This window comes from Diplotaxodon limnothrissa, linkage group LG1, assembly GCF_057381915.1.
Source record: "Diplotaxodon limnothrissa isolate DT_005_m linkage group LG1, D_limnothrissa_male_GT1.1, whole genome shotgun sequence".
In the NCBI taxonomy this organism is placed as follows: domain Eukaryota; kingdom Metazoa; phylum Chordata; class Actinopteri; order Cichliformes; family Cichlidae; genus Diplotaxodon; species Diplotaxodon limnothrissa.
Window position 1 is genome coordinate 43,700,520 of NC_140596.1, and position 25,183 is coordinate 43,725,702.

General features: G+C 41.1%; 2 protein-coding genes across 3 annotated transcripts; both read right to left on the reverse strand.

Moving 5' to 3' along the window:
- Positions 1–1,988: 1,988 nt before the first annotated feature.
- LOC146640294 (anoctamin-9-like) lies at positions 1,989–15,625 on the reverse strand. Its single transcript, XM_085359033.1, has 24 exons — positions 15,605–15,625; positions 13,942–14,001; positions 13,531–13,647; positions 13,290–13,429; positions 11,900–11,949; positions 11,747–11,805; positions 11,157–11,236; positions 10,012–10,146; positions 9,773–9,866; positions 9,446–9,506; positions 9,271–9,353; positions 8,830–8,934; positions 8,319–8,483; positions 6,777–6,813; positions 6,183–6,294; positions 5,663–5,717; positions 5,497–5,594; positions 5,184–5,380; positions 4,287–4,439; positions 3,709–3,856; positions 3,504–3,617; positions 3,242–3,335; positions 3,048–3,160; positions 1,989–2,022 (listed from the first exon to the last, which is right to left on the reverse strand). Exons 1-24 carry the CDS (start codon positions 15,623–15,625, stop codon positions 1,989–1,991), a joined length of 2,325 nt encoding a protein of 774 aa, XP_085215159.1.
- A 4,614-nt stretch (positions 15,626–20,239) lies between these two features.
- tssc4 (tumor suppressing subtransferable candidate 4) lies at positions 20,240–22,889 on the reverse strand. Of its 2 annotated transcripts, none has more exons than XM_085359046.1 (2): positions 22,834–22,889; positions 20,240–21,491 (listed from the first exon to the last, which is right to left on the reverse strand). In XM_085359046.1, the coding sequence occupies exon 2, from the start codon at positions 21,463–21,465 to the stop codon at positions 20,581–20,583; it is 885 nt and encodes a 294-aa protein (XP_085215172.1). In that variant the 5' UTR covers positions 21,466–21,491; positions 22,834–22,889; the 3' UTR covers positions 20,240–20,580. The 2 variants fall into 2 exon arrangements, with proteins under 2 accessions (XP_085215172.1, XP_085215181.1); XM_085359055.1 differs by lacking the exon at positions 22,834–22,889 and adding an exon at positions 22,665–22,822.
- Positions 22,890–25,183: the final 2,294 nt, after the last annotated feature.

The following is a 25,183-nucleotide window of genomic DNA, read 5'->3' on the forward strand; positions in this document are numbered from 1 at the left end:
GAGTTAATCAGGTGACCATATCCCAGTTAACGATGCTTTTATTAATCTCTGGCTCTCTTCCACAGCATGTCTTTATCCCGTCCTCCTTTTCTCACCCTAGCTGGTCGTGGCAGATGGCCCCGCCCCTCCCTGAGCCTGGTTCTGCAGGAGGTTTCTTCCTGTTAAAAGGGAGTTTTTCCTTCCCACTGTCAAAGTGCTGCTCATAGGGGGTCATGTGATTGTTGGGTTTTTCTGTATTATTATTGCGTCTACCTTACACTATAAAGCGCCTTAAGGCGACTGTTGTTGTGATTTGGCGCTGTGTAAATAAAACTGAATTTTCACGAAAACAAAACAGACTGAGATTAACAAACCCGGCATTTAGGGAACTTCCTGACTTCAAGCATTTTCATACAATGCCAAGGATTTGTATCCGGTTACATTTAAAACAACATCAATACTTTTGTTTCATTATGTCCCTTAAAAGATGGAGAAACAATGCACTTTAAAGCTCTAACAATAACATGTTTGCATGTTATGATTGAGTATTGTAGGATTAGATTGCCTATACGTAATCTTTGCTTTTTCACTTTTCGTGAGCAAGTAGCACCAGTATTATGTACTAGAGTAAACTATCGTGCAGCGACTACAGAAAACCTGTGAAATCAACAAGGAAGATGTCATGATGGCTTCTTCCAACTATGTCCTTCTTCTACTGCATGTCAACTTCCATTGAAACTGGTTATGTGTCACCCTGTTCCACAGATGAGATGGAATAAAGTCTCAGGTCCGTAAGTATTTGGCCAGTGACACAGTTTTGTCATTTTGCCTGTGCACAGCATTACAGAAGGTTTGGAAACAAACATTCAGGATATGAATGACGCGCAGACAAAATAATGTTTATGCGTTTCTACACACAGTACTAAGAAAACAATTATCTGAAATAATCCTATATAGATACAAGTGTATATTCAAAATAATGTAGCAATAATAAAATGCTGGAATTGGAACTTTGAAGAGACGCTGCTGACTTATCCAAAAGAAATCATGAATGTGTATACTGAGGATGAACCCTGAAGTCTAGCACTAACATTCATGAGCCAGTGTGCATGTGTTAATAGTTTATTGCTGCTAAAGGAGAAAACTACTTACTTACACAGTGCTGGTGCTTAAGCTAAGCTCCCTTATGATTCTGGCTCAATCCAAATAACTATACATGTTATACTGTGACACTGGAATTATGAACAACAGTTACATTTTAAAACATTTTAAAGTAAAACATTCAAACATTGCAACGCTGCCAGTAAAAAGCATATTTTTAAGAACCAAAATGAATTCCTGTTTCTAACCAGTCACATTTGTAGGATTCATCTCCAACAGTTTAACCTCGAATCAAACCTGATAAAACACTTAAGGATCACATGACGCATCATGCATTCATCAAGCCAATCATACAGTCACAGGGGATGACCTTATCTTTTAAAGGCTGTAAAGAAACATTATTTAAAAGGAGTTCTTTTCTCATGACTGCTTAATGGAAAATGTATCTAGTATTTGTCTAATGCTTTAATAAATATACACATTTAATCTTGATGTTAGCGCACACAGTGTCTGATATGCAGATTAGTGTGTATAGAAGCTGGAAGTGGGACACTTGTTATCTATGCATGAACACACAGTTAGCCCTGTTTGCAGGAACAGCCAGTTATCTGACTAAAATGTTCAAAGGCTAATTAAGACAAACTTTGAACTCTTGCTAGATGAACAGCTAAACTGTGTCCAACCAAGACCTGCAACACCAAGGTATTAATAACTCTAAATGGCAAAAATATATGTTTTAATATCAGAACATCACAAGACCTCATGTGTAGTCTGTTAACACCCTGATACATGAATCTAAGAATGCTGCAGCTGGGATGTAGTGCAGCAGCCATATCCATCTTTCCATTTCATATTTCACCAAGGCCACATGTGCCAGTGGGCACAGACCTGAGGTCAGAGTGGGGAAGTCAGACATCTGTTGATTTGCTCAGTTTCTTTTCACTGGAAAACAAAGCACACAAACACGATTTATAGAATAAGATCAGAAGAAAATCCACAGAATGTAACATGCTCACATGCTGAAATATGTCACAATAGCCAAAGTACAAGACACTTCTATGGATTCACACTGACTGTTGGAAGTCAGGGAATACTCAAACCAGCACTTCCAGTTCCTGATTCCATCTCAGTTCAAAATGTTTGCTGTCTTCTCTTGACTACTACTACTACTACGCTACTTTTAAGATTAGCAAAAAATAAAGTTTCAATTCTAAGTATATAGTTAGGGCTGCATCAAGTGACCCTGAATCCTCCCTTAGTTATGCTGGAATAGACGTAGGCTGCCGGGGGATTCCCATCATGCACTGGGTGTTTCCTCTTCAGTCACCTTTCTCACTCACTATGTATTAACAGACCTCTCTGCATTGAATCATATCTGTTATTAACCTCTGTCTCTCTTCCACAGCATGTCTTTTATCCTGTCTTCCCTCTCTCACCCCAACCAATCACAGCAGATGGCCCCGCCCCTCCCTGAGCCTGGTTCTGTCGGAGGTTTCTTCCTGTTAAAAGGGAGTTTTTCCTTCCCACTGTCGCCAAAGTGCTGCTCATAGGGGGTCATATGATTGTTGGGTTTTTCTTCGTATGCATTATTGTAGGGTCTACTGTACAATATAAAGGAGGTGACTTGTTGTGATTTGGTGCTGTATAAATAAAATTGACTTGACTTTGCACATTTAGCTGTGATTCTACCTCTCAAACCTAGATCGTATGTAAATTGTGTACATTTAAAAATATTTATTGTGGCATGTTTTACTTAGGTTTAATAAACTTTGTCTCTTTTTTCAGGTTGTACACTGAGACATTCCCCTTCAACTAGTTACACCATAGTAAAGGTGTTTTTAAGGAACATTTTATATTGTTAGCAGGGAAACTGGCTTCATCTCAAGTGTTTGGATATCCCTATAACATGTGGAAATATTTAAGAGGCATTCTGATAGTATAGTTGTAAAACATAACTTTACTCTTACCGTAGCTCGTGTTTCAGACGAGTCAGTTTGTCTTGCAGACGTTCATTTTTCACTTGCGTGGGATTATCTGGGACGAACCAGGCTGCTATAAACTTGCACATCACTAAAACATGCTGGAGAAACACAAGAAAATATTCAGGTGGATATTTCAATGTTAAAAACAACCCAGTCTGAGCCACGTGTGATGAACAAACCTCAAAGAGGATGATAAAGGCAAAGCGCACAGCCAAGACCATCCAGAACTGAGACTTCAGCGAGTAGTCGTTTTCATTCCTGTAGTCTCTGTAGCTGCACATGTAACACAGTCCTGTTAATCACATCTGTGAATGACTCGTATATTTACACCAAGCAGAGTAATTCTGCTTATGTTAAAACATAATATATCTGTTATGTTTTAACCTTGAAGCACTTTGGTTTTAAATGTGCTATATAAATAAAGTTGGATTGTATTCTCACCTGCACTCTGTGATGCTGAAGTTATGCCTTTCCCAGGGATTTATGAATGCATCGAAGTTTGAACTATTCATATACGCTGTTGACAGAGTGTCATTAATGTAGCCCTCCATGCAGCTGCAACAAGAGCACGAAACACATGAGACGACACAGAAACCAGTCATCTCACATCTTCACACGTTTCTCTACCAGCTGAAATCTGACTGACTCTGTGTAATCGAGCTTTCCCTTAGCGCACGGGCCATAATGGTAACGATAGACAAGTCGAGGAATAAAGTCCGATGTGATTCCAATAACCAGACCATTAGCGATCACTGCCAGCACACCGATGGCCTCCAACAGCTTTGTCCACACACCTGCAGACATATTAAACACACATTATATAACATTTTCAACCCACAGTGAATGTTTTGTGCTGACTTATAATGGACATCAGTGAGTTTAATCCAGCTCTTGATATCTTATTGCTATAAAAAAAAAAAACATGAATACTGAAACTTTGAATTATGGATCCGTTTCTGAGTATTTGGAAACTGAGGCCATTTTGCTGGTCAGTCTCTTAAAATGACAGAGTGGCTTTATTGGATTCTAACCAGACAAGCTTGTTACAGGCACAGCTGCACTTATAACAAGCAAAAACGAAAATCTGAAAATTGGGACTGTATATAAAACTGGCTGTAAGTCTCTAATGGTTAATGCAGTAGTTCTGTTGAATCCTTGAAACGTTAAAGTCTGCACTTCACTGTAGTGCTGTACTGTGTCATGGTATAAACCCACACAGCTCACCGATGTCATTAGTCTTCTTGGGTACCAGCCGTTGCTCCAGGCGGACCATTTTGATAGCATCCAGACGGATCTCAAAGATGTTGTTGACGAGGGCTAGAAGGGGTGCGAGGGGAAATGCTGCCACGAATATGGTGGTGAAACTAAACTGGATCACTGGACAACACAGAGATAAGAATTTCATAGATTTGAAGTCATTTCAGAAAGCATTCACATTTGTTTCATGATGAAAGATAAAAACCTGGTGTAAAAAAAATTATTTTCACCAGTTCAACAGTCAACTCAGGGCACTTTATGATTTAACCTCCTAGGACCTGCGTCCACATATGTGGACATCACTTTTTGGGTTATTTAGACCAAAATACTCAATTTTGCTCTACAAGGGCCTGATATCCACCTACGAGGACATTATGCTGCTACTGTTCTATCAAAATTTTAAACGAATGTCCTCTTATGTGGCTCTCATTTTTCATAAAAACAAAAATAAGGTTAAAAAAAAAAATCTGGTAATTCTTTGTTTTTACATTCATCGGGCCCCAATCAGCCCAAATATCAAAGAGAAATTAAAAATGCTGCTGTGGAAGAGTTCGGGTCTTAGGAGGTTACGGTAGAGATCTGAAAAACGTCCCTGGTGCCAGAACCCTGGCGATCAGATGATCCCCTCTGTTTAGGAAAGATATGAAGGACATGCTGGTGCCCAGTGATGTCTACTGGAGCAAAAGCTGCAGCTGATTCAGCTTGTCTCTAAACTGCATCTGCTCATGACTGTCCTCCAACATTTAACCTTTGCACAAACATGTCAGGCATTCTCACTCGGGTGCCATTTGTGTGAGAAACAACTGACCCTGTAATCAGTGAGTTGTTTTTTGAAGATGTGGTCAGGAGACTAAGAGCACCCACCCATTTCCAAAAATTCATTGAACAGGCTGAAGGCATCACTGCTGGCCAGGTGGTAGTTACGCAGCCATTCACGATGTTTGCAAATGTCACATGGTTCAATACATCCATTTTCCTCTCGACAAGCCTTCCTGTAACAGTGACCGCATTTCCTCTCCAGCTTCTTTGCAGCTTTTTCATTCACAAGTCTTTTGCACCAGCTGGAAACCATACACATGAAGAAGTACAACACATTGATTACACCATTTTCGATGAGGTCCTGTAGCTGCTGAGCCATTTCCTTAAAGGAGAGCTGTAATGAAAACAGCACACTTACGGTACTGTGAACTCAACGATGTTGTTGAGAGTCTGTTTGAGCAGCATGATCACAGCCATCTGGATAAAGAGGTCTGTCAGACAGCCGCTGGGATGACACTAGAACACACGACAGTGATGAGTGTTAGCACTCAAACATATATATGGATGTTTGATTATCTCCATACCTCTTCCAGTCGATGCCCAGCGAGACGCACATAGTTTCCTGGATGGCCATTTATCCTGTGACGAAACAACGTCACATAAGCAGTCAGCTGGGGGAACATCTGTTATAATGCTCTCAGTATCATATCAGAGTAATGACAGCATGGTAAGTGTACAGTAACGTACTCTACACTATGTTCTGTGTCACTCTGTGAGGAAGATCTTCCAATAAGAGTTCATCCGCTGACCATTTTCTAGCTGACCGTTTGCATTAGAGAATTTTATTTTACCTTCCGACTTTCCAAGATGTTCATTTTTTATATATTTAATATTTTTTTATATATATTTTACAAATGCATTTGAGGAGTCTGAACAATGACAGGTTGGATATTTCTATACATGACTAAAACATAAATAACAAAAAGTAAAAATCTAACTTGGTTTGCTGTCAAAACCCAAGATCATTAGTCAGCCAATCATTTAAGCTCTACTTTGTCTGTCATCTTAATGTTTAAAATAAATAATAATAATAATACAGAGTACCTGCCCAGAAAAAAGGCCACATAAAAGAGAGAGGAGAAGAGGGTGAAGAACTGGAAGGTGAACATCTTGACTGTGAAGCTCCTCTCGGTAGCAGCAAGTGAGTTCAGCTTCTCTGAATACAAACACATGCACAGACAAACAAAATGTCTTATATTTCGTTTTCTCAGGAAAACATGTCAAAATTAGTTTATTACACATGAATGAGCTAAAATATAATGGCCTGCTTATCATTGCCACAGGCTGTGCTGTGGTTGCTGGCACCAGGACAACAGGTGCTTTAAAGCTTTCAGTTTATGCTTCGGAGCTTCAGCTGATCACAACAAAACCTCCGCCTACACCATCAGCCAGCCCAATGATCAGTCCCCACTTAGATCAGCACCACTCTTTAAGAGCACCCAAAGCTTTCCCTTTCCTGTCAGTAAACATCAGCTTTACTGACACGTTTTGCTTCTCCAGCTCATGTGCCAGAAGGCCGTCAGGAGCAGAATCACATGATCTGTGTTTCCCCCTTTTTCTGATTGGTCAAAATAGTCTGGCTCAACTGTGAATATATTAGTATCGTTATTGTTTGCAGTGAAATAAATTGCTTCTCACCAATATCACACAACTTCAGGGAGACCCATCTGTTGACCTGCAGGTGGAGTTAAAGACACAGAAGTTAATTATACGCATCACGTTGGTTGGATCCATACAGCAGCACTTTTTCAGGAGATTCCAGTCAAACTGTCCTCTGCGTCTTTCAGCTTGAAGACTACATGTAAAGGTTTTTTGTCTAAAGAGCATTATCAGTTGAGTTCTATAAAAGGCAAAAACCCCATACCTGTTTTAAATTAGTCTGCTTTTGCTTTAATCCCCCTGAGGGCATGCTGCTCTGACTCTTTGGATCTCCTCGACTGAATATGGATAGAGCAGTGCTTTTAAAGGCTGGCACTGGCATGCTGGACGAGGATTATGTTGGTTTGGTCGAAAAGAAAGTAATATGTAGGTATGATTATACAGTGACAAACAGATGACTAGTGATGACCCTTGAACTGAATCAGCTTGACCCAGAGGGTGAGGGTTTTGGTCCAGACAACGAAAGCATTGGTGGACAAATTACATCAGGTGTTTTGATCACATCTTGTATATTGACCTGTCAGATCAGTTTCAGGGGCAGGTTGAATGCTCCGATAGCTGTGAGACGCTCTGGCACAACAAAATTATTTTACTCACTTTTACTGGCTGCCAGGACTGCAGGAAAACAAAAGAAGTCAAGGATGAAGTGTCAAGACAGCAGAGACCATCAGACCTCATTGGCCCAGTCCAAACGCCCACGTAATAGTCGGGAGATTTCAAAATCCAACTGAAATGCGACTTCATGGGTAATGGTAAAGGTAAAAATCAGGAGGGAAAGAACGCGACTTAAAGACGCAACTTTCTTTCCAAACCTACACAGACAATAAGGAGAGCAAATCTCCTGTATGTCTGTTGCCAGACAATGTGGAGCAGTTTTGATAGCAAGTTTGGCCAAACAAGTTTCAAATACACTATCCTTTGGTTTTCTGTGCATGCTTTTGAGAACGACAGCCTCTCTGTTTTAGAGGTTCACCATCAGTTGGTCCCCAGACTCATTACAGGGCAAAAGATGCAGAGGCTGAGGCCGACTGTTCACTTGTGCTCTAAGTCAACACTCAAAGCACTTTATATTTTGAAAATGTACGTACAAATATATACAATGCATTTCCTATGATTTTAAGTGCTTTCTAAATATCACACTCTGACAGTGTCAGTGTCTGGCCAAAGGCCATTTGGAAATGAGGCAGCCCACAGCAGCCTGAGCCACAGCAGCCCAGACTAGAGTGCTGCTATAGTAGACAGCAAACACAAAGGGAGACCACTGTGTGCTCCCCAGCTTCAGCTGGCTGCAGCCCACGGCAAGATTTACAGAAGAAACTTGTTCAAACAGCATGTTTTTGGCTCTGTTTAAGCAGGGTGTGCAGGTTGGCTTTTAAACTTAACATGCTGGGAGATTGTTGCAGTGTGCAACAATGACCAATCAAAGGGGTCCCCTGGATAGTATTTTAAGCTGGTTAAACGGAACATGCTCTTCCTGTTCATTCTGCCAACACTGAGTGATGAAGATCCAGGTATACATACGCGGGTCATGATCTGAATGGTGATGTAGTGCAGCACAGCTCCAAGAAAAACAGATACAAGGTTGGCGTTGTCTTTCAAAAACTCCCATTTACTCTCAGACATCAAGGGCGCAGCGACAACTCGAAATACCACCAGAGCATGAGCGAGGCCGATAATCAGCATCAACTGCAAAACAATCACATCAACACATACTTTTATTCAGTGGGCCACAATTTCATTTGGGTTTTTTTTATTTTAAAAGTCTGATTTTTATTTTCCATAAATCAGGTTCATGTTCTTCAAGATCAATCCAGATTCTGCACCTGAGAGTTATATAGCATTACAGTTCTTGTTTCAGGACTTTAAAGTGGTTGTGAGCTGGTTTTAGTCAGCGATGTGTCCTAGAGTTTCTGAGAAAAATCACACCAAGGAATGCTGCACACAGGCCCCATCCCAAACTCCATCCACAGCACGTGTTCAGTTTTACATATTTAGAGGTTTAGATGTGTGATGCATGGTCCAGGTCTCTTACCATGAGTGTGACCAGGATGAGGACCAGGGTACTCCGTAGATAGGAGTGTCTGAACTGTTTAGCTTTGCAGTTTGGATCATTCACTAGTTCCATGATCAGTTCCTCCTGATGAGATGCGCACACACAGATATTCACACATTAAACATATATAAAGTAGAAATTTGTGTTAATATAAGGGTTTTAACAAGAGCAGTAAAGGTTGAAGATGACAGAAATAACTTTATGTGACAAATTAAATGTCTTATCACTGCAGACGGGTGATGATTATCAGCTGATCAGAGTTCTTTATGCACACATGAAAGTCTTGAACTCTTCATGTGTGCATTTTGAGATCAGTGAATGAATGTTCGTGGTTAAGCCAAGTCAGTCATTATATGAGAGCAGACCCCAAACGACAGCATGTAACATTTTATTGTACGCAGACACAGCTAAAGGTCTTACCTCCTCTTCACACCAGTCATAGACCTTCCATTTAGAAACATGTTTAGCTCTGTGTCTCTTCCACAGCTCCAAGAACAGAGTGGCTAAAATGACACATTTTAATTCACCCAGAAGTACAAAAGAATCAGACATCAGATCCAATTTAATTACACATCACAGATGCTCAAACACTCACCCCAGATTGCCATGAACATTGCAAAAGCCACAGTGCCGTCATTGTCAAACAAATGTGTGACCTGTGCAGACACAACACGTGTGTGATGAAGAGCAAAATAATAACAATCACATCAAGAGCAGGACTGTTAGCTCTTCACTTAGCTCTGTATCATTGGGGGGGGAGGGGGGGGCTTTAAAGGGTTTTTGCAGCCAAGAAGAAGAAATACTGTTGGGAGGGGACTTTACAGCTGGTAGGTGTATTTTTGAATGTTAAATGATTTGAACTGTTTATGCATACACCTGAGACAACACATGAGAACAAGATTAACAGAAGAATTAAGGTCACCTTAGCATAGGTGCAGCTGTCTGACAGTTGCCATGTCCCACACCTCTTTTCACAGCGAGGACACATCGTGATGTTGGACTCGCACACTTCCTTACTGGGGACCAAAAGTATTATACATGATACAATATTAGGCCTTATAATACTGGTATGGCTCAGCCATGTATTTTAAATTTTTATCTTTAAGATTGTCTGAGATTCATCGTTTTGTATAGAAACAATATAGCACATGATGTTATTACATAAGAGGGTTGGTGTTGAAAAAGGCGAGGCCATAGAGAAACACTATAACACCCAGAATAGCAGCTGGTACCAGCAGTTTAGTGTACCAGGCAAGCCAGAGGTAGTACAGAGCCACCTTCTCCCCGAAGTACGACCTGCAAGGAGAAAGCAAACAAACACATGTTGGTACACTATAACCCTGCACTTTACCATTTACCCTTTAAAATAATGAACCAGGTCAAAGGTTCCCTTTCTGAAAACATGACAGTTTTCCTTCTCTGAAGAAATCCAGCGTAAAATCTATCATTGCTTTATGAAGCCAAGAGAAGTTGTCACGTTCTGCTAAAAGGTCCAGCAGATGTGCAACAGTAACAAGTGTCGGGTTGAAAAAAGGAGACAAAGCAGTAAACTTGGTAAATAGCAAAGAAACAAATCTCCATGCTCAAAAGGGGTTTTTTATTTTAAACTAATGTTTCTATTACTAATTAAACTAAAAGAGACGACCAAGCCGCCATTACCTTTAAAAGAGGGAGAACAAGAAAACCAGGCATGGTCACTACACTGCAAAGCAGGAGCAACCAGCCACCAAGCACACGGCTCACTAACTACAAAACCAACCGGCCTGTCTCACACTAGAGTGCACATTCAGTGCAACTGGATAGTGTAGTGTAGTGCACTCCTTTGGAGTGAGAGTTGCGAGTTCCAGTCCCACCCTGTATCCAGTGAGGGTCCTGGCTGGTCCCCCCGTGCTAAAACTGAGCCCTGGAATGGCGCACCACGTCTGCAGCCTGCCCGCAGCTCGGACACAAGCATCTCACTACATGTTCACTACATGTTGTACTGTGTATGTGACAAATACAATTTGAATTTAACTTTCTTAATTGCTGGTTAGAGTAGGCTGTCCCTTATCAATAGTACATTTGTACAATGGCTGAAACTAGCATCACTGAATGAACAACGGGCTGTTAAGTCTCTTCATCATTAATGTGCAGATTGTCACTGATCAAAGACGACTGCACATTAATGATGGACGTGACTTGGCCGAGTGACGAGATGTTTCTCCCACTGAAACGCGACGTCCAGATGCACAGAATCAACTTTTGGGATCATGACGCTGTTAGACAGAGAGAGAAACCATCAAAAACAGTTACAGGGATAGACCGACTTGATGTCATTGACCGGCTGTCTGCTAAACAGAGCTGTCCATCGAGCCCATTTTTTCCTCAGCTCTTTCTGCTGCTTTCTCTGAAAGGCACAGGGAGGGGAGGGGGGACAAGGAAGCATCAGGATTTCTGTAATATGTAATACAAAGAAGATTTTATGGCCAATTCAAAGCACAGATTGAAAGCTAATGTCTTTTCTCACAGTTTCAAATACTAAATTGTTCTCAGACTTTCTGTACATATGTAAATATTTAATAAGGATCTTTCATCTGTTTTGTATTTTTATGAACTGATGGAGTTTCGTGCTCACAGAATCAAGTATGTTTGGCATTTATCAAGACGAAACACACTTTGAAGAGCTATAAACACAAAGACAATACTTGTATTTCTATTACACAATTAGTCATTTAATAAAATCTACAGTGCTATTAATGCTCAAATTCTTAGCCAGTATTCAGTGCTTGTTTCGTACTTTGTTTCTTTACTGTGCTTCAGAACTGAATCTGATTTCCTAGTGAGGCTGTAGTTTGAGTTGCTTTGCACGTTGTCCGAGAACATGGCGAGTAAAGAGCAGCAGGTTAGTCTTACTCACTTCATGAAGACAGAACATCGTTTCAAACACATCCTTCATTAACAGCTCTTCCAGGTTTTCTGACACAACAAAACATGTTTACATGAAAAAAAGTTGCACATTAACATACATACAGTACTTCCACGTTAGCTAAAGATTTACAGATTCTCTCACCTCCTGTGTTGATGTACGTGTGATGAAGGATGAAATGAACAATTCGGATCCTGGAGAAAAGATAAAAGGCTCAAATGAACACAGTGTGGATGCGTGGCGTTTTTAGGATTTATTTTTGGGCCTTTTTGTCTTTATTTGACAGTTGTGTAGTGAAGAACAGCCAGGACAGAGGGGAAGAAGTAGCAGGGGAAACACACGGGCTGCAGGCCAGACTCACACTCAGGCATTGCTGCATTTCGATGTGAAACCTGACCCTCAGATTAGCACAAATGAAAGAAGACCTTCCACGAGGAGTTTTATTAAACGGTTTCATTCTTGCATTGTGTAACAGTCCACAAAGAGCTCTCACACTAGTGTGCATTCAGAAAGTATTTGCATACCACTTGTTTCACATTTTGCCATTGCAGCCTTATTCCACCTCACAATCCTACACACAACACCCCATAATGATCAAATGCAAACGCCTGCTAGGTGGCTGGGTTAATCCAGAGTTCTTTTGGGTTTGAGAAGGATTATGTTATTTATTGGTTCTCACCCCAACCGGTCGCAGCAGATGGCCCCGCCCCTCCCTGAGCCTGGTTCTGCTGGAGGTTTCTTCCTGTTAAAAAGGAGTTTTTCCTTCCCACTGTCGCCAAAGTGCTGCTCATAGGGGGTCATATGATTGTTGGGCTTTTCTCTGTATCTATGAAGCGCCTTGAGGCGACTTTTGTTGTGATTTGGTGCTATATAAATAAAATTGAATTGGTTAACAGTGTTTTGTATTTCTCTGCGTTTGAGTTTTCTTATTATCCTGACCCCTGGTATCGCTTTCTTATTTTATCATTTGTGTATTTCATCTTAGTTAGTTATTGATGGTTTAACAGTACATCTTTGTCTTTCCTTGCGGTGTTCTTAGTCTCATCTTTGTGTCGGTCTTCTCTCCATGGTTGTCTGTCTGCCTCCAGTTCATGGACCCTGAACAATGTTCAGTCAGGTACAGTAAGGTAAATCTGATTGAACATTGTGTTATTGTATGTTTATCTCACAATATTAGGAACCATGAGGCAACTGTTGTTGTGATTTGGTAATAATAATAATAATAATAATAATAATAATAATAATAACTTTATTTATAAAGCGCTTTCAAACAAAGTGCTGTACAACTGTTTAAAACTGTATAATTAATTTAATTAAAAACTGAACATCTTTGGAGAGATCTGAAAATGGCTCTGCATCGTTGCTCCCCATCCAACCTGATGGGACTCTGATGGAAAAGGGCTCGGCGGGGGTGAGAGAGAGAGAGACAGTGAGAGAGCGCAAGAGAGAGAGAGCGAGCAAGAGAGCGAGCGAGCGAGCGCAAGAGAGAGAGAAGAAAGCACCAACATCTCCTCCTGCAGGAAGAGTTTGTCACCTGGTTGCCTGGGTGACGGCTCCTTTCTCATCTCCACAACAGTTGCAAGAGTCAGAAACTTTCAGCAGGTACTGGTAGACTTCAAACATCTCACTGGGAGCACGTATGCCAAAAAAGTCTTTGTTGTCATGGGTAATCCTCTGAAACACACACATATACACATGCATGCGCACACATTATCATCACTTATTCATTCAGCTGTTCGTGCTTTGTTACATCAGAGATTTTTGGAGAAGCTCACAGTGATGTGTATGTTTTTCTTTTTCAGCTGTGCTATGAAGGCTTCCTGTCTCAAAGTCTTTTGCTCATTGTCCACTTTATCGGCGACCAGCACATAGTCAAATGTTCTGTGGGTGGGCTGTTCAAAGACAAAAATATATACATGTATACAAATATATATGTATATATACACACACAAACAGAGAGGGAGAGAAATGGGAACATTGCACCGAGATAGAGCATGCAAACGAGACGAGAGACACAAACCGTTTCAGAGTTTTATCCTGAACATAAGCAGGAGATAAACCTGAATGTTTCCACGTCTGATGTCACACAGCTTTGTATATTTTATGTCTGCATGTTACAGACGACATTTGTCTGCTGTTATCTTGTTAATGTAGGGAAGTTTTAGAGAGCGACAGCAGATTCTTACCAGCGAACGAAGTAAAGGCTCAGCGTCATCCTTCTTGCTGCCCCACAGCTCCATATTTTCCTTGCACACAAACACACATACACAGTCAGTACTGAAATATACTCCACCACATGACATCATACTACACACATTTCCAATATATTGGAGACAAATTAAAGCAAAAGGCCTCTTTCAAACTTTTGAAACTAGAATTCATACATTTTGAAGTGAGAGTCAAACTCATAAAGTACAACACAGTTTGTCACTCGGTGCTCTTCTGGTAGCTCTTACAACAGTGCTGCTATGAAGCAGTCACTGGCTCGGTACCTGGAACAACTTTGTAATGTGTTATGTATCTTCACACTATGAAACAGGGAGGCCATAACCACATATGTAATGAGTTGTAACACACTTACTCATGACTAAATACTGGAAAAGCAATGCTTACAAGCACAGCTGCCAGTTATCCTGCCTGGAGGATTTTCTTTCTTTAGCTAAAACACTATGAATGTTTTTCATTTCCACAATTTTGGAAATATACGTCATTGTTCATCTGTAAAACATGCAACTCTGCACCTGTCCATGTCTGAGACGGATCATCTGCTGCCAACTGCACCTTCTTCATGTTAACACACACAAACCATTTTAATCACAATTGGATTCAACATTCAACACCAACCTGTTTCTGCTCAGCTTCTACAGTTTGTAGCTGGCATTACCAAATATACACCTAAAGGTACGACGTGCTTCACAAAGTCTTTAAGAGCTCCAAATGAAGTTCCACATTTAATGTTGAAATGGTTTATTATTAACGCCCTTTCCTTTTCTAATATCTTTCATGTACTTAGTTAAAAAACAAAGAGTACTAAGACCAGTGTGTATTTATTGTAGAGGGAGAGCATTCACAGCAGGTTGGTCTGGACCGATAGCCTGCTTGTCATTGACCTGACAATTACAACCAGTTTCATTTTCCTTAATCAAGTCAGAGTGCAGAGTCCAGCTGACATCATTACTGATGTAAATTTAGTTTCACTAAATCATCCAACACACGTTTATTATAGTCACCGTTTGCTATGAGTGGAAGCAGGATGTCAGTGACACATTTCTAATAAACATCCGTACATTTGTAAAGTTTAGAAACATGAGCAGAGTGTCAGACTCTGTCCTCTCCGGCCTGTGGCTGCATGCAGGCCCAGACCTGCCCGGAGCTCCTTTGTTTCTGCTGCTTGTGAAGCTCGTATCAGTGTTAAGTGGCTCACAGCATTCACACAGTTACTATCTGTCAGTGGCAACCTTTAGCATGGGTGTGACCCAGTGCCCATCCTAACCTGAAACTGATTTACCAGCTATTGGGTTACTTTCTTTAGGTGCAACCTTTGAACATCCTGCTTCTCAAATACAAACACCGTGTTTTTATTCGGTACTACATGTCAAGTCAGTACAGACTCGCCTGGCATTCTTCACACTAAACTGAGAATCAAGCCTCACGACAACAGGACAGGATTTCAGACTGTTGAAATAATCTGAGAGTAGCTAAAAACGTTTCTACAAATCAATAATAAAGCAGTATTTTCTTCGTGGACATGATTTCATTCAGCTGCATTTCTATCCAGGTCAGTTTCCAGTAAAAAGCCAGAGACGCCCCATCTCTGTCAGAGGATGAAAACACAGGCGCTCCATTTACCTCGACCTTCTTGAAGAACATGCTGAAAGGTGCTTCAGAGCAGATGTGGGTTCCGTCTCTCGACACTTCTCCACCCAGCAGCTCAGCAGTGTCTCTCCATCACTGCCGCAGGAACTTTGATGGAAACTCTTTCTAAACCAGCTCGTAGCGCTTCACTTCCGCATATTTTAGCTCCGTGTTTGTCCGTGTGGCGGTACAGGTGTGCCTTTTTACCTGTAGCACTGACGTCACATTTCAAAACAAGACTGTTGCGTTCAGGTTCCCCGGGAAGTGTAGTTCACTTGAGCATTCAAATCCTGAGAAAAACAGTACCTGTCCTCTGATCTGTGTTTGGCACGTTTTTAATTCCGTCTCAGTCAGTGTACGCCACACTGCACTCGCTTAAACTGTAAACGGGCTTCTGCTCTTGTTAATGCTTTAACTTTGGTTTTAAATGTCATATTTATCGGTTTTTCCGAAAAATAATGATATATGACACAGTGCTATACATCTATATATGTGCGTGTTAACTTATCAAATTTATACTCACTGTAATTAATTCTGTTGTGATCTAAACTGGCCACACAAATTCACCAAAGTCCCAAACTAACATAATGACTGGTCTGTAGGTCACCTCCTCAACCATGTAAGCAACAGCAGCTGCAACAGAAGGGCTCAGCTGGAGAGCGACATTGAGAATATTCTTCAGAGAAACCCTCAATCTTTTATTTTGTTTCCTCACTTTGAAATTCACAGCACAGCTTATTTATATCTGATCATTTAAAATAACAAAAAGACTTCCTCTTGTGTCCTTTGTGAAGGTGTCTGCTTCTCGACTACATGCAGCCCAAACTGCATGGGTGTAGTTTCACAGAATCAAAATAAAATGCAATGACTGATTCATGGTTTCAGTTGGGGAATCTGTAGCTGTGACTCCAGCCTGTCTGATGAAGCCTCAGCAAAGTGAAACTTGGAGCTGGTCTGTTTACATGCCATGTTCCTGTCCATGAGTTTTCTTCAGCAAGCCAAGCTACTTCTTGGAAAGACAACCTGAACACACCTTAAACATCGTCGGAGTTACTACAAAGCAGCCTTCCTTGTTTTAAAAAACAGAATCACATTTAAACTTTGCCATGAGTCTGTAACCATGACACAAACAGCAGGAACACTGTTCCTGCACAGCCGCACACAGTGAAAGGCCTCTGTCCTTTTCATGTTTAACAACACATTTCTAATTTGCAGAAGATAACAAAACTGCCGTCATCCCTAAAGTTGCCATGCAAAACTCCAGTTATAAAGCCTGCAGGTCAAGTACAGAACCATTACAGCATCACTGATACAGTCTATATGCAAACACAGGCTGTTAAACGCTGAGATATGTAGGAAAAACTGTAACAGGGAGTGTGCACAGACACACTTTGTAATCCTGGTATCCAGCTGTGCAGGATGTAGTTAAACTTAAAGGTGTGTTATGTAAGGTGTGTTAGCTAGTCTCAAAATGAAGGCTGAGTTTAATGTCACAGCTTCTTATTCACACTGAAATGTGAGCTCTATTTTTGATGCAGAACTTTCACACTTTTACACACACACAACATGTGGGAAATAGCGCACTGTTACACTGATTCAATACAAAAAGCACCTGTTTGTCACCTGTGCAGCTTAATGCAGAACAACGCAACATCTCAGGCACAAATTCTAACCAACATATTGTGGCATGCAGAAAAGTGTCCATGTCATCTCGTCTTTATCCCCGAGTTCAGTAAACCAAACTTAGCACCAAAAGTAAGAGAAAAACAGAATTCACTTTCGCGTCCCATTTATGGATATAATTCACTTCATGTTTCGTTCAGTTTATGTTCTAATTCTACTTCAGTTAGATTTGTCTTTGGCACATTTTCACATGAACATTTATAGTAAAATAATCCTATTTAATTCAAATACAGTGGAATTCTTACTTCTCCCTTTTAAAACTCTGGAGACAAGCCGAGGATGAGCCCCTCAACTCTGGACCTGGGCCCGCTGAAGGTTGCCAGGGATTGCAAGTGGACTTGGATCAGAGGCTAATTTTTCCCACAGAGATCGTAACAACTACTCTGCGACCAGACCTCGTCCTTTGGTCTAACTCCTCAAAACTCAGTCGTTGAGCTGACGGTAACATGGGAGGAAGCAATTGAGGAGGCATTTGAGCGTAAGAACCAGCGGTATGCCAACTTGGCAGCTGAGGCAGAGGACAGAGGCTGGAAGATCAAGGTGCGTCCAGTGGAGGTGGGGTGCAGGGGCTTTGTTGGCAGTACAACAGCAAAGCTGCTCTGAGAGATTGGGATCAAAGGACAGGCACAACGGCAGGCTGTAAGATAGATAAGATAAGATAAGTCTTTATTGTCATTGCACAGTCATACATAGTACAGTAGTACAATGAAACTGGAAAACTGTCCTACGTCGGCACTACATATAACAACACGACACGATATGACACATCACAACGCAACACAAACAACACAACACAGTATATTAACTTAGTAATAAAAAAAGAAGAAGTGTATTGCACACTGTTATTATTGCACATTAATTATTATTGCACCTCGTTATAAATGTCCATCCATCCATTCGCTTCCGCTTATCCTGTTCAGGGTCGCGGGGGGCGCTGGAGCCTATCCCAGCTGTCATAGGGCGAGAGGTGGGGTACACCCTGGACAGGTCGCCAGTCTGTCGCAGGGCCAACACACAGGGACAGACAACCATTCACACTCACATTCACTCGCACATTCACACCTAGTGACAATTTGGGTTATCCAATTAACCTATCCCCACAAGCTGCATGTCTTTGGACGGTGGGAGGAAGCCGGAGTACCCGGAGGGAACCCACGCAAACACGGGGAGAACATGCAAACTCCACACAGAAAGACCCCGGCCTGATGGTGGAATTGAACTCAGGACCTTCTTGCTGTGCGGCAACAGTGCTAACCACCGTGCCACCGTGCTACCGTTATAAACATAAATATTATTATTGTTATTGTTTTAAACATTGTTACCTCCCCCCTAAAAAAGTCCAGGGAGGTAGCCAGTCAGGTCAGCTGTTAGCATTGATCAGGGCTGTTGTGAATTAGAGAACTAGCTAACACTGCTGAGAGGACCAGTCACTGGTTATGGCTAAAAAGGGCTGACATCACTTTGGCAGCTAAGGCAGTCAGCTAACCGCGAGACAATTACCATTTATTTGTATTTATTTTATGCAACTTCTTGTCATTTTAAAAGTCAGACATTTGGAGGTTAGTGGCTCCAGTCCAGCTCTACACACACACACACCTGGATACACCAAGGTCAGGCTCTGAGTGAGGCCTGTCACTATCATTATCACAATTATACTACACTATTATACTACTACTATATACTACATTATACTGGATCATAATAATGGATTGCATTTATATAGCAATTTTCAAGACCCTCAAAGCGCTTTACAATGCCACTATTCATTCACTCTCACACTCACACACTGGTGGAGGCAGCTACAGTTGTAGCCACAGCTGGGGCAGACTGACAGAAGCTGCCATATCGCCCATCGGCCCCTCTGACCATCACCAGGCGGGAGGTGAAGTGTCTCGCCCAAGGACACAACGACCAGGACAGACAGAGCTGTCGTCCCACAGTTAACTTAAACATATTTATTTTTTTATTTGCACTCAAAATGAATCAACTTTCAGCAAAACCCAATAATTACAGTTCTGTGTTAAACAATTACAAAACTTTCAGATTCACACACACCACCACCAAACTCAGACATTAGAACAGTTGTTTCTACTACTCAAACTACATTTCTTATTTATATATTAATCAAACTAATTCTGATTTATATTTGACCAAAAATGCTTTATTATTAGGAAATAGAGAAAAGCATTTTTACTCACATAAGGCTGGATATTAAGACCTTTTAACCTCTCTGAGCTGTGTTGTGGAGGTGGCTAGTTGGAGGATTTCAATCTCTTTCTACTAATGCATAGCTTGGGAAACAAACAACAACGTGTGGGACTAATAAAGGTTATCTTATCTTATCTTATTGGAGAATTCATTAATGAAGCAGAACACGTGAAGTAGGCAGAATCTGGACTCATCGTTGAGAATAACTTTCCCCCACATGTTCAGGTTCAGTGGACATGTTGCTGATATTGTCACGATATTCATGTTCGATGTTGAAATACCTGCAGCCCACATGCACCCCATCGAGGCAGGAGAATGCCCGATGGTAACAGAATATGACTAAGTGCAAAGTATTAACTTGACCTTCAAAATCCCCAGATCGCAGTTCAGTCTAGTCTGCAGGAAGAATGAGTCTGATCCACGAGGGCCCTGCCTATAAAAAAATCTGGATTTACAGGATCTGTAACACAGGGGACTCTCAGAAGTCTCGCAGAGTCGGGTCTCCCTGGGTCAGAGCTGTTTCAGCAGCCGGAGGAGCCACACAATTTTAGACGAGTAGTTTACAACTTTACAACAGTTTTATTCCAGAAGATGGCAACAGTGTTAAATCAATGGTTAAAACTGACTTATCCAAACATTTGTAATTTGGATCCATTTCTTCAATTAAAAAAAGGACAGTTTATTCAGATTGGAAGATGTAGCAAATAATAAACCCTTCATTTTACTTAACATCTCTTTACATTTTGTGTACTGCCTGTCTCATTCATTAATGTGTTGGTGAAACTGGTGATGAAGGTGTGTTTATTTGTTTTTAATGGTAGTAATTACTATCACTGGGAAAACTTTCCATTTCTTATTTTCTCAAAAACCTTTGAATTCAACACTTGATCTCACAATACCAAATACAACAGGAACTAAAATTCTACAATAAGGAAACTGGAAGTATGAAGTGAAGCACTCTGGAACATCGCTGCTGGGTGAAGCAGAACAAACACAGGCATGCGGAGTAAGAGTACAGTTCACATATGACCGTACGATGAAACACTGAGCTGCTGACGGTGAGGACGTCACTGCCGTCATCAGTTGTCCTCACAGCCGGGACGCTTCCTGTAGTTTTTAGTCATCATATTCCTGAAGGAGGTGAACTGGCACCTGGACTCTTCTACCTTCTTTTCTTTTTGCACCTCTTTCTTTTCCTCTCCTTGACCCATAGCTCCACTCGTGTCCTTCTCTTCATCTTTTTGTCCTTTCTCAGTTTTGTCTAGATGTTCTTCTGTTTTCCTTCCTTCTGCCTCTTTGTCCTCCTCCTCCTCCTCCAGTAGGTGACTGAGATGCATTCCTGTCTCCTTTGCACTCACAAGAGAAAGCTGATCATTAGGTTGTTCCTTCGGCAGTTGCTTGGGTCTGAAGATCATCTTGTGCTGGAGGTCACAGGGGGAACTGCCTCTTGCCTCTTGCCCCAGGCTGGACAGGAACTGATAAGCCACCCTGCTATTTTCCTGATCGCTGCTCTCATTCACATCCTCCAGACTGTAATGTGTCCAGCGCTCAGGATGCACTAGGTAGTCTGGGACTAATCTCTTCTTTGGTGGTGTGGGACAGATGGATGACGGATGGCTTGTGTTTTGACTGTGAAGTGAGGATTCGTCTGCAACAGTGTTCTGATTTAGAGAGGAGAAAGTCTGCCTGCCAATACTGTCTAGGCAGTCAAAGATACTGTGGCTGCGGTCAGAGAAGGCTGAGGTTCCTCCACTCAGACTGAATGAACTCTGAGATATGGGAATAGCTGCTGGTGCACACACATCATCATCATCATCATCATCATCACTGTGGTCTAGGTCTGGGTCAAATGGAGCTCTGCTGGGTTGTTGTTCAGGCTCAGATTCATCACTGGCTGACAGCTGGTCGCCATCGTCACTGTTTATCATATCACCGTGCTGTCTGACATGCTTCTGATCACACATCTTGACACCAACACTCTGACGAGAACCTGATGAGGGAGAAAGGAACAGAGCTGTGCTATAAATAACCATCATAAGGCCAACAAGGCTCAACTGTTGTTCCTCAAAGAACATTGCAAAATCAAAAAAAGCATTTCATGCTATTGTTTTGTAATTATATTTAAACTTGTTCTCTTGACGCTGCAGGGACTCCTGTTACAATGACAATAAGGATATACAGATTCTGGACGAGTCAAAACTGGATGCCAATACTTTGTGTTTTCCACAAACTCTCCAAGTTTTCAAACTGTTTCAATGTCTCTGAGCTTCTTTACTGGAATGCATCATTACAACGGTGGTAGAAAACCTACGATTGTACACTCGAGTCTGAAATCCAGCTGTGGCAGCCACAGCACACTACAAAAGAGGGGGTGAGAGGTGCACGACCGACTGAAGCACGTGACACAGGATGTGATGTCAAATTCAGCATGCAACACCCTCGACATGGCGATAATTATTAATAACAATATTTAAGTCATGCCACTAATACTGTAGAGTGAGCGTAGGCCATAATAATACACTGACCTTTATACTTAAGTGAGCACTCAAAGCGCTTTCTGCTGCAAGCCTCATTCAACCAATAACACACATTTCATGCAAGTGCTTCTGTTTACATTATAGAGGCTTCCTTCATACTGCCATCATTAGTATCATTCCCAGCTCTATCTGTCAATGAGCAGAGACACCACCCATCAATTAGTTTAAAAACAGGAATGTCTCAAAGAACTGGATGACCTCTAACTTTCTGCTTCCAAGTTCAGATCAAACGGAGATTATTGTACTCGGCCCTAAAAATCTTGGGAATATCAAAGCTGATTCTTCCTCTGGAGAGCATTTCCTGCAGTAACACTGTGAGGAATCATGGAGTCATGTTTGACCAGGACATGTCCTTCTCGCCTTCAGTACTCAAGTTAAACATTGCAATCAGTGGCTGACAAAGTGACTGCTATACATCCTTCACTTATTCGGGTAAAGAGTGGCACTAACATAAATTCTTTTTAAAGAGAGATGCGGCCAAGAGGACAACAGAAACTGTAACCGTAACCGGTATAGCTCTGACTTACTTTATATAACCTTTTTGCAAACCCTGTTCTCCACAGCCTATCTAACAATAGAAGTAAATGTACTGCACGTTGGAAACACAAAGAAACATCGAAAATTACTTTCTGGCACAGCGCTGCGCGGATCTCCCGGGTTACTGATTCTGCGCAGTCCCGGCTCCTGTCCAGCCAGCTAGCACGCTAATGCTAAGTGCTGTTGCGCTGCAGAGCAGCGGTAAGAGAACTGCCGGGGATCATTCTCAAAAAACATTTCACCCTGTCATAGGTTTACCTGACTGCTGGCGCTAACACCGACCCGGTAGTTTACAACGACGCGTAAACATCGACTTCCTCTACGCTTGCGTCTCAGAAGCTGCTGCCCCCAGCGGCCACAAACTGTGTCTGCAAAAGGATCAGACGAGCCTCCCGCGAAAAGTCTACACAGAAAAGGCGCGTTTCACTCGGGAAGCATCCTGACATATACTATGCACCGTTTTATGTTTGGAAGGAGAGTGCGGTGGCTGCCTTTTGTTGACACGGAGAAAGCTTATGATATATCGTGGAATGTTTTTAATAAAAATTAAAGGAGATAGGAATTAATAGTTCAATGTTTGTTTGTTTTTATATTTTTTACATGATCGGTGAATACAAGTAAGAACAGCACAAAGTGTTTCAGGGATTTGTTTTGTTTTCTGAGAATGGTTTCTCCCAGGGAAGTATAGAGAGTCCACATTCTTATCTATCATTATTACTGGTAAGTTTGAACATTTGGAGAATGGATTGGGCTTTTCTGATGATGGCATAATCTGGAAGATTGGTAAAATGTAATGTTTGCTTTTAAAAAGATAAAAGAAGAATTTAATAATAATGAGGATCATCCATGTCAAGAGATTTTAAAACTACGTTGGGGAAAGGAAAAAGGATGCAATCAAGTCATTTTGGCTGCACAGTAGACAAGATTACAGGGATTAATGTTAAGGGTCTGAACGGGATGATGGGAAGGGCCAAATGTACCACTGTCCAGTTGACTGTCTGTCCTTTGCCAATAATTTCAATAATTTTATAGTCGTTTTGATGCTGCAGATTTTAAAGAAAGGACAATGGACTGTGATGGCTGACGTAGCCCAGAGCACTACAATTCATCTGTCTGAGGAAATGGTTGGCAAATGTTTGTCTATGATTGAGCCATATAAAGCATTTTGAAAGCTTGTTAAGCACAGTTGAAGGGGAACTTAGGATCTTGATCAAACTGTTTTGGTTTGTATTAAATACTTGAATAGTTCCTAGAATACGGAAGACTAGTGTAATTAAGAAATAATTAAGAAATAATTAAGCCACTTCTCAACAGGCCGGGTTCCAAAGCCCTTAGTGAGTTTCGTCCAGTGGCCCTGACCCCTGTGCTTAATGTATGGAGCAAGTGGTTAATAAATAGCTCACCTCTTCAAAAGTGGATCAGTGGGAAAAAGTCACAAAGGGCACAGGAGGTGCAATGTTGTTGATTTGACTTCTGCCTTCAATGCAATGAGGAAATACATTTTACTTCAGCGAGTATTTAACGTGTGTGTGTGGGGGGGGGGAATAATAACCTCATTTGTTGATTTATCTTTGCAAAAGAGAAGAGCTTGTCCCAAATGCACAGGCAAGAATGCACATCAAAAGAATCCATATAAAGAATCCTGCAATCCATGTTGCAGGAAAATGAACTTTTTTTTTCAAGAAGAGGCAGTATAACATTATTGTTCTTTACGAAATATGAGAGAACTGTTACATAATTTACAAAACAACAAATTGCAGCTGGACATAAAGATGTTTTGGACAAATTTCTAGTTCAGATGTTCTTTTTTGTTGAGTTAATAGAGAGAATATAGTTTATAATTTTATTATTATATATTATAAATATATGGCTTGATGTATACTCAATCATCCAGGAAAGGAAATCTCAAAGGGTTGATTCTGTGTATCTGGATGGAGCATTTTCAGTGGGAAACACGTTTCATCACTCATCCAAGTGACTTCAGTCTCAGCTGACTGCAGGTTTCCCTATAACCGTATCAACAGCACATTTACACATTGACTGAAACTACCACTGGCAAACAATAGGGTGTGAGGTCAGTCCTAGATATATATGTAGAAAGTTAGTATACCATTCACACTTCACTCCAGTTGGTGGAGGTACTGCACCAAAACGTTACTTGCTAACCGCCAATAAGAAGCCGAAGAAGTCCGCTCCAGTGTATATTAAAAACTCAGTGTTCAGTTCTTTTTTAATCAATTTAATCAAGGGACTCTGACACAGATAGTTGAGCATTGCTGAATTACTCTGAATTTATTTATTTTTTAATCTGGCATTCGCAGAATCAGTTACAGATGTCATTCCCTCTTCACTCTTAAAAAATGGACAACCTATCTGTCTGGACCCTATAATGACATCAGTGTCCTCTTCATTAAAACAAAAATAATTGCAACATACAGTCTGTATCACCATATTTTCCAAAACAGAGGACACTTGACCCAGTTTTTAACATATTTAAACGATGCCTTCGTTTAAATATGTTAATTAAAAATGAAATTAAAAAATGGAATTAAATAATGGTACAGAAATAAGGCCTCATCTGTATAAGAAAAATACGACGGTACGAGGG

Coding starts and splice junctions, on each gene's coding strand:
- LOC146640294 (XM_085359033.1), bottom strand. CDS start 15,625: ATGTTCTTCAAGAAGGTCGAG. Junction 9,507..9,772: donor ACAGCTGCACCTATGCTAAG/GTGACCTTAATT, acceptor GTGTCTGCACAG/GTCACACATTTGTTTGACAA. Junction 6,295..6,776: donor CCTGAAGTTGTGTGATATTG/GTGAGAAGCAAT, acceptor GTTTGTATTCAG/AGAAGCTGAACTCACTTGCT.
- tssc4 (XM_085359046.1), bottom strand. CDS start 21,465: ATGTGTGATCAGAAGCATGTCAGACAGCACGGTGATATGATAAACAGT.